Source organism: Dreissena polymorpha, chromosome 15 (assembly GCF_020536995.1).
Source record: "Dreissena polymorpha isolate Duluth1 chromosome 15, UMN_Dpol_1.0, whole genome shotgun sequence".
NCBI lineage: Eukaryota > Metazoa > Mollusca > Bivalvia > Myida > Dreissenidae > Dreissena > Dreissena polymorpha.
The window spans coordinates 63,854,344-63,867,264 of NC_068369.1; the positions used below are offsets into that span (position 1 = coordinate 63,854,344).

The 12,921-nt window shown below is 37.6% G+C and overlaps 1 protein-coding gene across 3 annotated transcripts in view; it reads left to right on the forward strand.

The window, feature by feature from the left end:
- The window catches only part of LOC127861108 (nucleolar complex protein 3 homolog), a 73,857-nt gene that overhangs the window by 32,707 nt on the left and 28,229 nt on the right, over window positions 1-12,921 (forward strand). For all 3 annotated transcript variants that reach the window (XM_052399483.1, XM_052399485.1, XM_052399486.1), the window contains exon 16: window positions 7,382-7,517. In XM_052399483.1, coding sequence (XP_052255443.1) covers window positions 7,382-7,517 — 136 coding nt within the window. The remainder of the gene's footprint in view (window positions 1-7,381; window positions 7,518-12,921) is intronic.

The following is a 12,921-nucleotide window of genomic DNA, read 5'->3' on the forward strand; positions in this document are numbered from 1 at the left end:
ATCTTGTTTTAAACATTCATTAATATTCATGTTCATGTTTTTTGTTCTGTTTTTAATGTTCTTGAATCTATATGCATTATTTTACTGAATTCAAGTTTAAAAAACGTTTTATTGCAATGAACTTTTCAGATAAAATTGTCTTTTCCTATTTGAAATGAAGACAAAACAGAGTCTTTTTTCAAGCAAAAATAAATACATTAATCATTAAAAGTCTTCATGGGATTCAGTGTTTCCCCCGATAGGGTGGCATAAAGCAGTCTAACTATCAGTCCTGCATTTCGGCATTTCTTTTTTCGAGTTTTTTTTACCTAAGGCTTTGAGATATTTACCTGATTTTTGGTATGTGAGTCTACCTGCATGAGGTGCAGATTGAGATCCAGTTTTGTACGGGTTCATTGGTTTTTAGCTCACCTTATTGCTCAGGTGAGCTTTTCTGACCGGTCTTTGTCCGTCATATGTCCGTCCGTCCGTCAATCTGTCCGTCCGTAAACATTTGCTCGTAAACACTCTAGAGGCCACATTTCTTGTCCCATCTTCATGAAACTTGGTCAAAAGCTTTGCTCCAATAAAATCTCGGCGAGTTCGAAACTAGGTTGTGCCGGGTCAAAAACTAGGTCACTAGGTAAAAAAAAAAGAAAAACCTTGTAAACACTGTAGAAGTCACATTTTATGTTCAATCTTCATGTAACTTTGTTAAAATGTTTGTCTTAATGATATCTTGATTGAGTGGTTCCTGTGTGTTGAAAAACATGGCCACCAGTGGGCGGGGCAGTTTTCCTTATTTGGCTATAGAGAAACCTTGTAAACACTCTAGAAGTCACAATTTTAGCCCAATCATCATGAAAGTTGGTCAAAACATTGGTTTTATTGATTTCTTAGACGAGTTCGAAAATGGTCCAGATCGGTGAAAAAACATGGCCGCAAGGGGGCGGGGCAGTTTTCTCTATATGTATATAGAGAAAACATGGGAACACTCTAGAAGTCACATTTTTGGTCCAATGTTCATGAAATTTGGTCAGAACATGTGTTTTTTGGATATGACAGTTGAGTTCGAAAATGGTTCGGATCAGTAAAAAAGCATGGCCGCTGGGGGGGGGGGGGGGGTCATTTTCCTTATGTTTATATAGTAATAACAGCTTTTGAACACTATATAGTTTATCATGTCAAGGGAAGTAACTGCAAATGAAAAATTATGTTGAATTGACAGAGTTGTCTCCCTTTTTTAAATATTTGTTTTAAGCACAAGAAGATTAAGTGGAATTAATTATAAATGATAGTTTTACATTCTGGAAGATAGCAAACTTTTGAATATGTTTTTTATTGTTTAATGATTCTGTACAATATGGCATTCTTTTGTCACACAATTAAAGCGAGACTATACGATTTTTATATGTGTTAAATTGTAATATATTGATAAATACATGTTACAATAAAACAAAATAGGCAAGATATTGAAGATGAATTTCATAAAATGCAGCAAAGAAAAATTAGCGCCCCAAGCTGATGGTGACGAAGATATTTCATACATATTTTCCTACAATAACCGAAGAATTCGTCTTTTTATTAGGATCGGAGTTAGTGTTCGTGTGTGTCGAATGAATAGACATCGCTGCAGGAATTTAAAAACAACCATAAAACTAAATTAAGATTCACATCGTACATGCATGATATACATTCTGGCGAATTCGACTGTATAGACATTTTCGATTTCAGAATTAAATATCTCGCTTATTTCGCATTTTTCGACACATGTTCTTCTTAAGTTTTATTTTAAATTATATTGAAATGTTTGACCTTGTTAACACTCTTGAGGTCACATTTATTTTTCGATCATCATAAAACTTGGTCTGAAGATTTGTCCCAATGATATCTTGGATGAGTTCGAAAATGGTTTTTGTTGCTTTAAAAACATGGCCACCAGGGGCTGGGAATTTTTCCTTATATGGCTATATATGGCTTTAGTAAAACCTTGTTAACACTTTAGAGGCCACATTTATTGTCCAATCTTCATGAAATTTGGTCAGAAGATTGGTCTCAATGATATCTTGAGTGAGTTCAAAAATAATTATGTTTGCTTGAAAAACATGGCTTCCAATGGGGCGGGGCATTTTTCCTTATACGGCTATAGTAAAATCTTGTTAACACTCTATTTTTATTTAATTCAGTTGCCCAATCTTCATGAAATTTGGTCAGAACATTTGTGTCCTGTGTAGTAAAGTTTGGTTTTATTATGTCAGTATTATGTACCATTAACTGTTTTATTTAATTTTTCATAACACAGAATTTTCATAATTAACAACTGTTTTAGTCATTATTACTTATGGTAAGCCTATCAACTAAGAGAAAGCTGAAATGAAGACAACATGTACACAATTTTGCAGTATCTATCTCCATTGTTTAACCTGCTGAGTCATATTTCCCAATCTATTTTTAGTTCTGCTCTAGAATTTGTTGGACCCCAGATATTGATCATTGCAGTGTGTAACTATTTACCACTCAGCTTACTGACCCTCTCACTGTGCTGTATGCCAGATGTTAATATCAGTGGTCTGTAATAAAAGCTGGTTGAACTGTTTGATATATTTTAAGCTCACCTGATTGCTCAGGTGAGCTTTTGTTACCGGTCTTTGTCCATCATATGTCCGTCCGTCCGTTAACATTTGCTCGTAAACACTCTAGAGGCCTAATTTCTTGTCCCATCTTCATGAAACTTGGTCAGAAGCTTTGTCCCAATGAAATCTCGGCCGAGTTCGAAACTGGGTTGTGCCTGGTCAAAAACTAGGTCACTAGGTCAAAAGAAAGAAAAACCTTGTAAACACTGTAAAAGTCACATTTCATGCCCAATCTTCATGTAACTTTGTCAAAATGTTTGTCTTAATGATATCTTGGTTGAGTTCAAAAGTGGTTCCGATCCGTTGAAAAACACGGCCGCCAGTGGGCAGGGCAGTTTTCCTTATTTGGCTATAGAGAAACCTTGTAAACACTCTAGAAGTCACAATTTTTGCCCAATCATCATGAAAGTTGGTCAAAACATTGGTTCAATTGATGTCTAGGACGAGTTTGAAAATGGTCGGGATCAGTGAAAAAACATGGCCGCCAGTGGGCGGGGCATTTTTCTCTATATGTATATAGTGGCAGTTTTCCCTATTTGGCTTTAGAGAAACCTTGTAAACACTCTAGAAGTCACAATTTTTGCCCAATCATCATGAAAGTTAGTCAAAACATTGGTTTTGTTGATATCTCGGACGAGTTTGAAAATGGTCGGGATTGGTGAAAAAACATGGCTGCCAGTGGGCGGGGCATTTTTCTCTATATGTATAGAGTGAAAACATGTGAACACTGTAGAAGTCACAATTTTGGCCCAATTTTCATGAAATTTGCTCAGAACATTTGTTTCCGTGATACGAGAGTTGAGTTCAAAAATGGTTCCAGTCAGTTGAATCACATGATTGCTGGGAGGGGGCAGTTTTCTCATTATGCCCCCCCCCCCTTTCGAAGAAGAGGGGGTATATTGTTTTGCTCATGTCGGTCCGTCCGTCCACCAGATGGTTTCCAGATGATAACTCAAGAGCACTTATGCCAAGGATCATGAAACTTCATAGATATATTGATCATGACTCCCAGATGACCTTTTTTGATTTTCAGGTCACTAGGTCAAAGGTCAAGGTCACTGTGACCCAAAGCAGTGAAATGGTTTCCAGATGATAACTCAAGAACGCTTATGCCTAAGATCATGAAACTTCATAGCTACATTGATCATGACTCGCAGATAACCCCTATTGATTTTCAGGTCACTAGGTCAAAGGTCAAGGTCACGATGACCCGAAATAGTCAAATGGTTTCCGGATGATAACTCAAGAACGCTTAGGCCTAGGATCATGAAACTTTATAGGTATATTGATCATAACTTGTAGATGACCCCTATTGATTTTTAGGTCACTAGGTAAAAAGTCAAGGTCACGATGACCCAAAATAGTAAAAAGGTTTCCGGATGATTACTCAAGAACGCTTATGCCTAGGATCATGAAACTTCATAGGTACATTGATCATGACTCGTAGATGACCCCTATTGATTTTCAGGTCACTAGGTCAAGGTCACGGTGACCGGAAATAGTAAAATGGTTTCCAGATGATAACTCAAGAACGCTTATGCCTAGGATCATGAAACTTCATAGGTACATTGATCATGACTCGAAGATGTCCCCTATTAATTTACAGGTCACTAGGTCAAAGGTCAAGGTCGGGGTGACCTGAAATAGTAATATGGTTTCTGGATGATAACTCAAGAACGCTTATGCTTAGGATCATGAAACTTCATAGGTAAAATGATCATGACTCGCAGATGACCCCTATTGATTTTCAGGTCACTAGGTCAAAGGTCAAGGTCATGGTGACCTGAAATAGTAAAATGGTTTCTGGATGATAACTCACGAACGCTTATGCCTAGGTTCATGAAACTTCATAGGTATATTGATCATGACTCGCAGATGACCCCTATAGATTATTAGGTCACTTGGTCAAAGGTCAAGGTCACAGTGCCAAATAACGTACTCACACAATGGCTGTCAAGGTCACGGTGACTCAACTTAGAAAAATGGTTTCTGGATGATAACTCAAGAATGCTTACACCTAGGATCATGAAACTTCATAGGTATATTGATCATGACTCGCAGATGAAATAATGATGAAACTTGACCAGGATGTTTGTCTTGACAATATCTAGGTCAAGTTTGACATTTGTTAAAGATTGAATGAAACGACTCCTCTCAGGTGAGCGAACTAGGGCGATCTTGGCCCTCTTGTTTGTGAAATTAGGGGCCGTGGGCTTAACCCTTTCAGCGCCGGAACCGAATTTTAAAGGCCTTTGCACACAGTTTGGATCCAGATGAGACGCCACAGAACGTGGCGTCTCATCAGGATCCAAACTGTTTGCTATTCTTATAGTATTCTTTGACTAAAAATCGAAGAAAATGGTAATTTTTGAAATTCAGCAGACAACATTTAAGCAGACGACAAATTTCCCATTATGCAAAGGGTTAAATATGTTACCTACAATAACATACAGACTTTTTTGCTTAACGCTTGCATATGTTTAACCTGATTTTTGGTGTGAAGGTTGATATACAATACTGACCGATCAAGTTTGAGGTTCATTACAATCCATTGATAGCTGACAAATTTATGTGCCATAGACGTGGGGATTTTCTTTAAAATAATACTTTTCTGTATATCTTTTTGCACAATGCTTTGAGATATTTACCAGATTTTTGGTGTGTTTACCTGCCTGACTTTCAGATCAAGGTTGAGATGTTTTACATATGTAGCATTTTAAACAAAAGTGGAATGAGGGGGGCATATGCAGAGGACCTTTGTAATACATACTTGCTTTGGTAATTGCACTTTTGTCATGTTTACCCAAAAGCACAATTTTAGCACAGTGTAACCTTTCAAACAAAAATCACTTCCATCTTCTTTCCTTGTCCCTTTTGTAAAATGTGGTTTGACGTGTTGATGTAATTGATTGTCCAACAACAAGCTGTTTGAAAAAAATAAACACTTGAAGTGTGGCGTAGATGAATGTTGTGTGTGCTTGATCAATTTGATTGGTATGCAAAACAGTAAAAATGTATTCTTTGATTTATTTAAGTACCTTTTAATGATTAAACAAATCAATACAATTTTTACAATAAGCATTAGAATTTAATGCAAATTTGTTGAGATTAATTCAGTAATGACTTTATAATGTTTATATTGTACTGTAATTAAGCAATAAATAACAAATCGTGTTGAAGTAGAATTTTAGTGCTTCTGAAACATTCACTTCTGCATTCGATATAATAGAATTTATATACTTCACATTATTAAGTCTTATTTATTACATGTTGCCAATGTAACATGCATTTATTAAGTAAGAAATAATCAAACCTTGCTTTTGTTAATTACCGTAATTACTTTGAGTTTTTGGATACTAAGTTTTCAGACACCCCCTTTTGGGGCCAAAATAATTATTTTTTGTGACTCTTAATTTTGTAACATCTGCGTTTTTGTCTATCATTAATGACTCTAAATGTTTGGACAGTATATTTTACAGCGCTATTTTCACAGATTTGGGCACTGTATTTGCTTATCTTGTAACACTTCGATCATGGATTTTTACAAACAGATTAAGGTCATAAAACCTGGGAGACGCATGCCTGAGGGCAATGGACCATAACATTTGCGTAATTGGGCAAATAACCATGTATGCTGGTAGAAAACAATCGCTTCACCAAACAGCATTTTAAATGATATCTTCCAAAGCTGTGGTTATCTACGTCTTTGTATCTTTTTATTAAGGAAGCAGCCAGTTTAAAGTTTTTACTCGTTTGTTCTGTATCATTTCAGGCAATAGTTAGCAAAGCTGTGAAGTTGTATTTATTTCAAAGTAGAAACACTATTGTGCATTGAGTTATTGATTTTATATCAATATAATTATAATTTTCGGACATTTAATTTTTGTCTCTAAATTTGTGGACACCTGAAATTTTTGAATATTTTCTGTATCTAAATTTTGAGTAATTACGGTAATATGTTAATATTAATTTGAATAGCATTTTATAATCAGAATGACTGAGTCAGTTGATTCCAGCTAAAGGTTAAGGTCAAATGTTCGAGCTTTTTTTGTCCGCTCCATATCTTCATTATCTTTGTAAGTATTTTAACCTAGGTCATAACTTTTGCAATATTGATGATAGCAACTTGATATTTGGCATGCATGTGTATCTCATGGAGCTTGACTTTTCTCTAGTTGACAATTTTTCTTTAACTTGACAAATGCTGTAAAGATCATCGAGATGATGTACAGAATGCATTTATCTTAATCAAGGTCAAGGTTACAATTGAAGGTAAAATCTTTTAACCTCAGTGTTGTGCCCACTCTATATCTCAAATCCCTTTTGGAGGATAGTCATGTAACAAAGGCTCAAACTCTTAGGCCATTTGGATAATGTGCAGAATGCATGGGCCTTTTATGTTCCAGTTTGTGTTGGTTTTTCATGTCTTCTCTGTATCGCCTATAGCCTTTGATGGATTGTCATGAAACTTGGCTCGAATGTTTTCTCGTTAAGTCAATGCGCAGAAGTAGCTTGCATTCATACCAACTGTTTTGTCAAGTCTGTCTAATATCTCTAGTTAAGACATACTAACTGCAACTCTGTGGCTTAATTCATGTGCTTAAAGCAGTTTGCGCAGGCTAGTCAGGGATTACTACACTTTCTGCCTTCATTGAATTTTTGTTTAGATGAAAGCAGAAAGTGTTTTTCCCTGATTACACTTATGCACATGCATTAAGGCCCAGTTTTCTGAGAGTTAAGCTAAAATATTCCTCTGTTGAACCCTGCAGGAGCTGTCGTACAGGGAGTCTCTTCACTGTGTCCAGACTGCGTTCACAATCCTCTCTGGGCAGGGATCGGCCCTTAATATTGACCCAGTTGTGTTCTACAAGCACCTCTACAAGACTCTGTACCATGTACATGCTGGTGAGTGGGTCTGGACTAGTTTTTGCTTAACTGTTCCTAGGTATTTGTAGTGTATGTGTTCTATTGTAGTATGTTTTTCTGAATCATGTACATACAAATGTTTATTATTAACCCAGTTGTGTGTTACAAGCACCTCTACAAGACTTTGCACCATGTACATGCTGGTAAGTGGGTCTTGGATTGGCCTTTAATATTGACCCAGTTGTGTTCTACAAGCACCTCTACAAGACTGTGTACCATGTACATGCTGGTAATTGGATCTAGGGCAGCCCTTAATATTGACCCAGTTGTGTTCTACAAACACCTCTACAAGACTGTGTACCATGTACATGCTGGTAATTGGATCTAGGGCAGCCCTTAATATTGACCCAGTTGTGTTCTACAAGCACCTCTACAAGACTGTGTACCATGTACATGCTGGTAATTGGATCTAGGGCAGCCCTTAATATTGACCCAGTTGTGTTCTACAAACACCTCTACAAGACTGTGTACCATGTACATGCTGGTAATTGGATCTAGGGCAGCCCTTAATATTGACCCAGTTGTGTTCTACAAGCACCTCTACAAGACTTTGTACCATGTACATGCTGGTGAATCGGTCTCGGCTGAACTCTGCAATAACTGTACTCGGGTATAGGTATTTGTAGTGTGTATGTGTTGTAGTGTATACTGCATTTCTGAATCATTGACATACAAATATTTATTGTTTGTTAAAATTGTTTGACACATTATATTTTCTATCATGCATTTATTAATCCAACCTTTTCTCCGTATTTTCATGTCCCCCACCACTATAGTGGGAGACATATTGTTTTTGCCCTGTCTGTTGGTTGGTTTGTTGGTTGGTTTGTGTGTTTGTTTGTGCAAACTTTAACATTTGCAATAACTTTTGCAATATTGAAGATAGCAACTTCATATTTGACATGCATGTTTATCTCATAGAGCTGCACATTTTGAGTGGTGAAAGGTCAAGGTCAAAGGTCAAAATCGCTAATTTAATGTACACTTTTGCAATATTGAAGATAGCAACTTGATATATGGTATGCATGTGTATCTCATGGAGCTGCGAGTAGTGAAAGGTCAAGGTCATCCTTCTAGGTCAAAGGTCAAATATATGGGGACATAGTGTTTCACAAACACATCCCTTGTTTAAATATGCTTTTTATGCCCCAGGTAGGGTTGCATATAGCAGATGAACTGTCAGTCCATCTGTCTGTGTGTCCATCCGATAACTTTAACATTGGCCATAACTTTTGCAATATTGAAGATAGCAACTTGATATTTGGCATGCATGTGTATCTCATGAAGCTGCACATTTTGAGTGGTGAAAAGTCTAGGTCATCCTTAAAGGTAAAAGGTCAAAAAACTAAATCCAAGGGAAGTTACAAGCTTTCAAGGGAGATCATTTCTATTTTATATCATTTTGCAGGTACAGATCGATTTCACAAGGGAAGTAATTTTTTTTTTTTTAAGGATATAATAAAAACAAATTTTAAGGTCAAGGTCATCCTTCAAGGTCAAAAGTCAAAGAATACAATTCAAGAGAAGTAATAAGCTATAAAAGGGAGATAATTTCTAAACCTGCCAAATGATTGAAATTTTTGACGAATACATCTCTTGTTCATTATTATCTCCTGACAAAGGTGGAGGGATATAGAATTAGCATTGTTCGTCAATCTGTCCCACAGTCTGTCTGTTCATCTGTCACAAAATGTATTGTTTGCGGGGGATATCACTTCAACGAATTTGCTTGTTTATGTACCTGTAAGTATTTTCAGTGAATATCAGTATGTTTTTTGTGTTACTTTACCCTCTCCCACTCACAGGCAAAGTGAAAATTGCTATGTGCAAACAGAATAAAATCAGAACAGCCTGCGAGTAAGGCCAAAACAAAATAATGTTGTGGTTCAGGTTACGGGCCAAAAAATATTAGGGTAGGTAGGTAGGAAAAACATTTTATTTTTTTATTTTATTTTATTTTGTTGAACGGCTTTTTCCAATACATACATAGGCAATCTAGCACAAAAAACATTTAACTGCTGATAATACATGGCTTCAACTTGGCTGTAGCTTTGCATTGACTTATATCCATATCAAAAAGAAACTTCAGAAAACTTTTTATATAGAGAAAAAAACTGTAAATGTTGATAAATAATAACCCGAAAATACTTTGAAAAACATAGCTTAATTACTAAGGCTAACACCTTTTTGATAGTCATACCTAAACTGAAGGCTTTTAAAGCCCTGAACTCAGGAGCATGGTCGCACTTTTTATGTAAAACATTAAATAAAATTGACGAAGAAGATGATTTCTAAATTGTGTCGCAGAAGCTCTATGCATTTAATACGTAAAGCGCCTCCCCGATGAGTCGGAGTGAGTGAACTAGGGCTGGCCCAAAATTTCTCTGAGCCAACTTGTTTCCGTCTTTCGGTGCGCAAAAACTGGTTTTGAAATAATTATATATAAACTATCAACTTTCTTATATTTCTTTTTAATGACAACAAGGGCATATTACATATCATAATATAACATACATTTTTCAATATAGAAATAATTAGTATGGTACTTGTCAAAGTACAAACATAAGTTTTTTTTATAGATGTACAATTAATAGTGGTGTCGATGGTCCCAAATTTGAAATCCTGAGAATTAGGCTGGGGGTATTGGAACCGCAGCCGCAGGAACCCAACAGGAATTAAGGGCAGTGCCCCTCCACCCCATCAAAAGCCCATTCTAATTGTGCTTTTTTATAGTCTTTCAAATTGTATTTTCAGGTGAATACAATTCGAAATATTATAAACCATACCTTCGTACCACTGCATGTGTATTCGTCATTCTATTTCTTCTATAAAGAACTTCGAAAATAAATTATAATGGACGAAAAACATAATGTATCCGAAAACGACAGTCCGAAAAGTTGTACGCGTTTTGCACATAAAATAGAATGTGCATATCGTTTTTGACAGCAGAAAATCAAAACCAGAAACCTTGCAAATATCGAATTGGGTTGATAAATTGCTTTACACTAGCACATTTTGTGGGTAAAAACAACTTAATTATCACCTTTTAATTTCAAACGTTAATTGGCAGAAAGGTGTAACATCATCGAGATAGAATTAATTATTTAATTATCATCCTTTAATCGATGGATTGATAGTCAGGAGAAAGGTGTACAGTGATCAGGTTAAAAATAATTTGTTTATTGTAACGCTTCTTTTCATTTGTTCATCTTTAAATACGACGTTTGCCATCGGCCGCTATATTGCTTGTGGACGACAGCATCAACTGTGCCGAGTATACAGTGTCTGCGCATGAATGACCCAATATTATTTGTGAGCAAACTCAATGCTGATTGGCCAGCTACCACGTGCACTTCAATTACAGTAAGGTCAAGCGATGTCTTATGCTCTGGTGCAGACTGGTTTTCGCTTTTTGTTGAAATTGCGAACACTTTCATTGTTAAAAAGAGAAAATATTGTAAACCAGTATGTATTGTGGTGTTTATTTCGGTTAGCTCTCAGTGGGTTTCGCCTGCAATTACACAACCGCTAGCAATGACACTATACTAGACTACTCACATGGTCGTCGACTGGAAACCTTGTCAGGATGGCAGACGTCGTCCTCGGCAGTACACACTTCGAGGGAAACACTCGTCTGCTGTCGTCGTCGTCGGACCACCACCGATCCTCCTGGGAATACCTACCCCACGCACAGGCTAAACCTCCAGGGCAAGACACTAAGTCACAGGCTAATACTTACACGTCACAGGCTAATACACTTATCCTCCTGGAAATACTTACATCAGGGCATCTATCCTCCTGGTAATACTCACCTCAGGGAACGCGTCTGCACACGTCCGCGGACACGGTAGCAAGAGAGCATGGTCATCCCATCAGGCATCTGCGTCTATCCCATTGGCTCCACATCATGCAGCATGGTCCCGTCACATGAGCGACGCAGGCCGGGTACCACTCTGCAGGGGGGGCGTGGCACTGGCACTACACTCCCCTCACTTTTCTCTTTTTGGGACGACCCCATACTCACAAAGGAATCGTCCCACCAAATGTCATAGTCAGTCCGCCACAGACGTCCCGTCGCACCCGAGGAAGTATATTGACTATCTCTCGGACCCCAATGCCCCTTTCGTAAGCAAGGAGGGCGCCTTCGCCATGCCACGTACTCTAAAGCCACTGCGCCCAAGCCGTCCCATGCACTCCAAGGAAGTATATTGACTATCTCTCGGACCCCAATGCCCCTTTCGTAAGCAAGGAGGGCGCCTTTGCCATGCGATGTACGCCTAGACGCAGCGACTTAGCGGAACTATGACAGTGCCCAGACTCCCCAAAGTCGGGACAACCTAATTGTTTCAAAACTACAGGCACGCCACAACGTGCGCAGAATGGGGGCCTCAACCCTAGATAGACCACAACTAATTTTAACCCATTGGCCGGTTTTCGTACGACCACCAAGAATATTTTAATATGCATGCATACAGATTATTGTGATTTTGTTATAGACATATTAACATCTAATATTATTATTATGTTCCCGGACAAGAATATCTAAAGTACTTATGCAAACAGTGTTATTTTGATTTATAGTGTACTGCAGTGGGCGACTCGTGCATAGACGAAATCAGGAATATTACAAAAACAAGAAAGAAGGGACTCTGGGATAAATGGGCTCGCCCTGCCAGTTCATCTACAAAGTGGAGCAATTAACAGCCTTCGGCTGCAAACAGCTACAGCATTGAAATTGGCCATTATAGAGGCCTGGATAGACAGCAAAACACGCTACAGAAAAGAAACACTGACATAATGTACTGGAGACTGGAGGGTTACGCACAATTATGTTGATCGCCATGGCGGTGGCTGTAAATAACAACATAAATTATTATTAATATTTAAATAACAATAACACCACAGGGAGTGGTATGCAACAGTTTCCCACGGCAGTGACATGCTCACAAGTCCGGATTTTCAGAGAACTACCAATAATAGTGGGCTGAAAGAGCTCACCGTTAGACTACACTAGATGCAACTTATTACTGCCTGAATCTCTCGCCCTGCCGCCAACTACCCGCCAGTATTTAGCGAGGCTACGCGTACCTATTTACGACCTTATGCGTGTTACATTTGGGTGAAAACACACCATCAGTCCAGGCACGAAAATAGAAATAATAAAAATGTAAATATAAATAATATATATTTTTTTTAATATCTAATAACAAAATTATAATGATCTTTATTTATTCTCTATTTATTTCCGGGTGGCAATACCAACTTCAGCATATCCACTCCCAATCAGGGAAACATGAATAAACAGATATACTAAACAATCCGACGAGACAAAAAATGATAAGAGTACATGAATGATGTACACAAAGAGGGGAAGCCGAGGTAT